At 63.5% G+C, this 2,671-nt stretch overlaps 1 protein-coding gene across 1 annotated transcript in view; it reads left to right on the plus strand.

The window, feature by feature from the left end:
* Positions 1-555: 555 nt before the first annotated feature.
* LMTK3 (lemur tyrosine kinase 3) overlaps positions 556-2,671 on the plus strand; it is a 17,411-nt gene continuing 15,295 nt past the window's right edge. Inside the window, 4 exon segments of the mRNA XM_025048835.1 lie at positions 556-646; positions 1,516-1,649; positions 1,901-2,051; positions 2,521-2,597. Of these exon segments, the coding sequence (XP_024904603.1) occupies positions 571-646; positions 1,516-1,649; positions 1,901-2,051; positions 2,521-2,597 (438 nt within the window). The 5' untranslated portion in view covers positions 556-570.

Raw genomic sequence — 2,671 nt, forward strand, 5'->3', positions numbered from 1 at the left:
GGGCTGCGTATGCCTGCCTGACATTTGCATCTTGGCGTGGAGCACACGTGTCCATGCCGGTGGCATGTCACAGTGGTGTCCGGGCCAGGCACTGTGGGCCCTGCGCCCCCCTAAGGGTCTGCTGGTCCCTGTCTGTCCCTCCCCCTCCACTCCCTCCTGGCAGCCAATGCTACTGGGGAGCCAGTTGCTATGACAACGCTCCATCCTCCCTCCTCCCACCCTTCCTTTGACAGGCTCTCTGCTCCCCCAATCCCGACTGCCCTCGGGGGCGGGGCCCTCATTCTCCCCCCCCATCCTCCCCTCTCCCCCCAACCCCAGCAACCCCGGCTCCCCAGCTCCTCTCCTCTGTCCTCCTCTCCATCCCTTCATCTGTCTGTCCCTTCAAAGAGGGGGAGGGGGGTACCTGAGCCAGTAAGCAGCCCCTCCCTCCCCCTGTCCTGCGTCTCCTGACCCTCTCCTGGGCCGGGGGGAGGTCAGGGTCGAGCGGGTCCCCATGGCTGGGGGCTGAGGGCCCGCCCCCCCCTCCTCCCCAGCCGCCACCACCTCCACCTCCCTTCCATCCTCGACAAGATGCCTGCGCCCGGTGCCCTCATCTTCCTCGCGGCCGTCTCCGCCTCCGGCTGCCTGGCGTCTCCGGCCCATCCCGGTGAGTCTGTCCTGCCATCCAGATGTCCGGCGGCCCCCACCCCCACTCCGGCCTGCCCAGGGGTCTGTCCGCGGAGCTCCGGCCCCGTCACCTGTGTGCGCGTCTTCCCGCAGTCGAGCCGGGGCCTGGGGAGCCTCGGGGACGGTGCCTCTGTCAAAAAAGCTGGGGGCTGGGTGGGGAGGGGGTCCGTTTGGGCAGCATGTGTGTGTGCACGCATGTGTGTGTGCAGGTGTGTGCAGGGAGCCGGGAGGGACAGGGCCTCTGGGAGAACTGGGAACCGAGGGGAGGAATACTATTTCTAAGGCGGACACAGCACAGGAGGCTGTCTCTAGCTTTGGGGAGACCCAGGGTTTACAGGGTTCCCTTCTCAGGGGATTGGGCTGGGGACAGAGGACATACGTGTGCTCCAAGCGTCCCTAAAAGAGGCGCACCCCAACCCCCCTAACTAGAGGGCTCTAGCCTGGGGCAAGAATCTTCTCCTAGCCTGAAGCTGGGGGCTCATCCTCTTCCCCAAACAGGGGGGTAACGAGGCTGTCGGTGGGAGCGTATTGTAAATTCTGGGAGCTCCAGGCTCCACTATTACTCCTCCTTCCCTCAATCCTCACTGGAATTCATCCAAGCTTGGGGTGATGTGATTGTGGGGGGGTGTCCCAGCTTGGGGCGAGAGAAGGGTCCCCACCCCCAACCACCTGAGAAGGCTCCAAACTACAACTCCCACAATGCCCTGGGCCATCCGGCTCCTCTGCCAAGGGGCCCCTGGTTGCTGAGCATCATGGGAGTTGTAGTCAGGACAGGCCGGATGGGAGGGGCATGGGGTCCGCGAACCAGGGGCTTGAAGCCGGGACGCCAGCCCAGTCCTGTACCCACAGATGGATTCGCCCTGGGCCGGGCCCCTCTGGCTCCTCCCTACGCCGTGGTCCTCATTTCCTGCTCCGGCCTACTGGCCTTCATCTTCCTTCTCCTCACCTGTCTGTGCTGCAAACGCGGCGATGTTGGCTTCAAGGTGAGGTGCACTAGAGGGTTCAGGGTGGGGAGGAAGACTCCAGCAAGGCCTTTTCCCCAGGTGGTTGGTGAGGGCGCGGGGCAGTCAGTCTGAGAGCACCGTTAGTCCTGAAGTTATGGCGAGACTCGGAGGCTTGGGGCGGAAATTGGGCTGGGACCGGGGACAGTTATGAGAAAGGTGGGGAGACACACGAGAAGGATGACGGCATGTCTCAGCCCCGTGTCCTCCCCTCCTCACCCTCCCGGCTCCAGGAGTTTGAGAACCCCGAAGGGGAGGATTGCTCCGGGGAGTACACTCCCCCAGCCGAGGAGACTTCCTCCTCACAGTCGCTGCCTGATGTCTACATTCTCCCGCTGGCCGAGGTCTCCTTGCCGATGCCTGCCCCGCAGCCTTCACACTCAGGTACTGCCCACACCCTGCCCAGGTCCCCCTGGTCCTGAGAGCCTTCTCTCAGGGGCCTGGGAGCTGAGGCCCCGGGCAGCCAAGAGGAAAGATGGAGCTGGAGGCCCCAGAACCTTGACCCTAAAGGGAGTCAGAGATCATCTTGGTGGAAGCCACTGCTTCATCCAAAACCAGATCTGGGGCTGCTTGTGGGGCAGTCAGTGGTAAGGGCGGCCTAGAGCTCAATATCGGAGGCAGCCAGTGGCAGGCGGAAGTCACAGCGTAGGGATGCCGAAGGGAAGGACGGATTGGATGCTGGAAGCTGCGGGCAGCCAATGAGCAGGCTGCGTTCCCATCATTGGGCCGTGGAGTCAGCCAATGAAAAGAGACCGGTGTCTGCTTTGCCCCCAGCCCTCACTGAGTTGGGAGGTGTCAGTGGCACTTGGGACAGGAGAGAGGCTCAGGGGTCTTCCCCTTCTGCCCCTCCCAGACATGACCACCCCCCTGGGCCTTAGCCGCCAGCACCTCAGCTACCTTCAAGAGATTGGGAGTGGCTGGTTTGGGAAGGTGAGTGCAGGTGGGAGTGGGAGGGGGTCCATAGACTCCAGGGCTGTGCTCCTGTTCTGTGTCCCTTCCCCAAC

This window comes from Pteropus alecto, unplaced genomic scaffold (assembly GCF_000325575.1).
Source record: "Pteropus alecto unplaced genomic scaffold, ASM32557v1 scaffold41, whole genome shotgun sequence".
Classification (NCBI taxonomy): domain Eukaryota; kingdom Metazoa; phylum Chordata; class Mammalia; order Chiroptera; family Pteropodidae; genus Pteropus; species Pteropus alecto.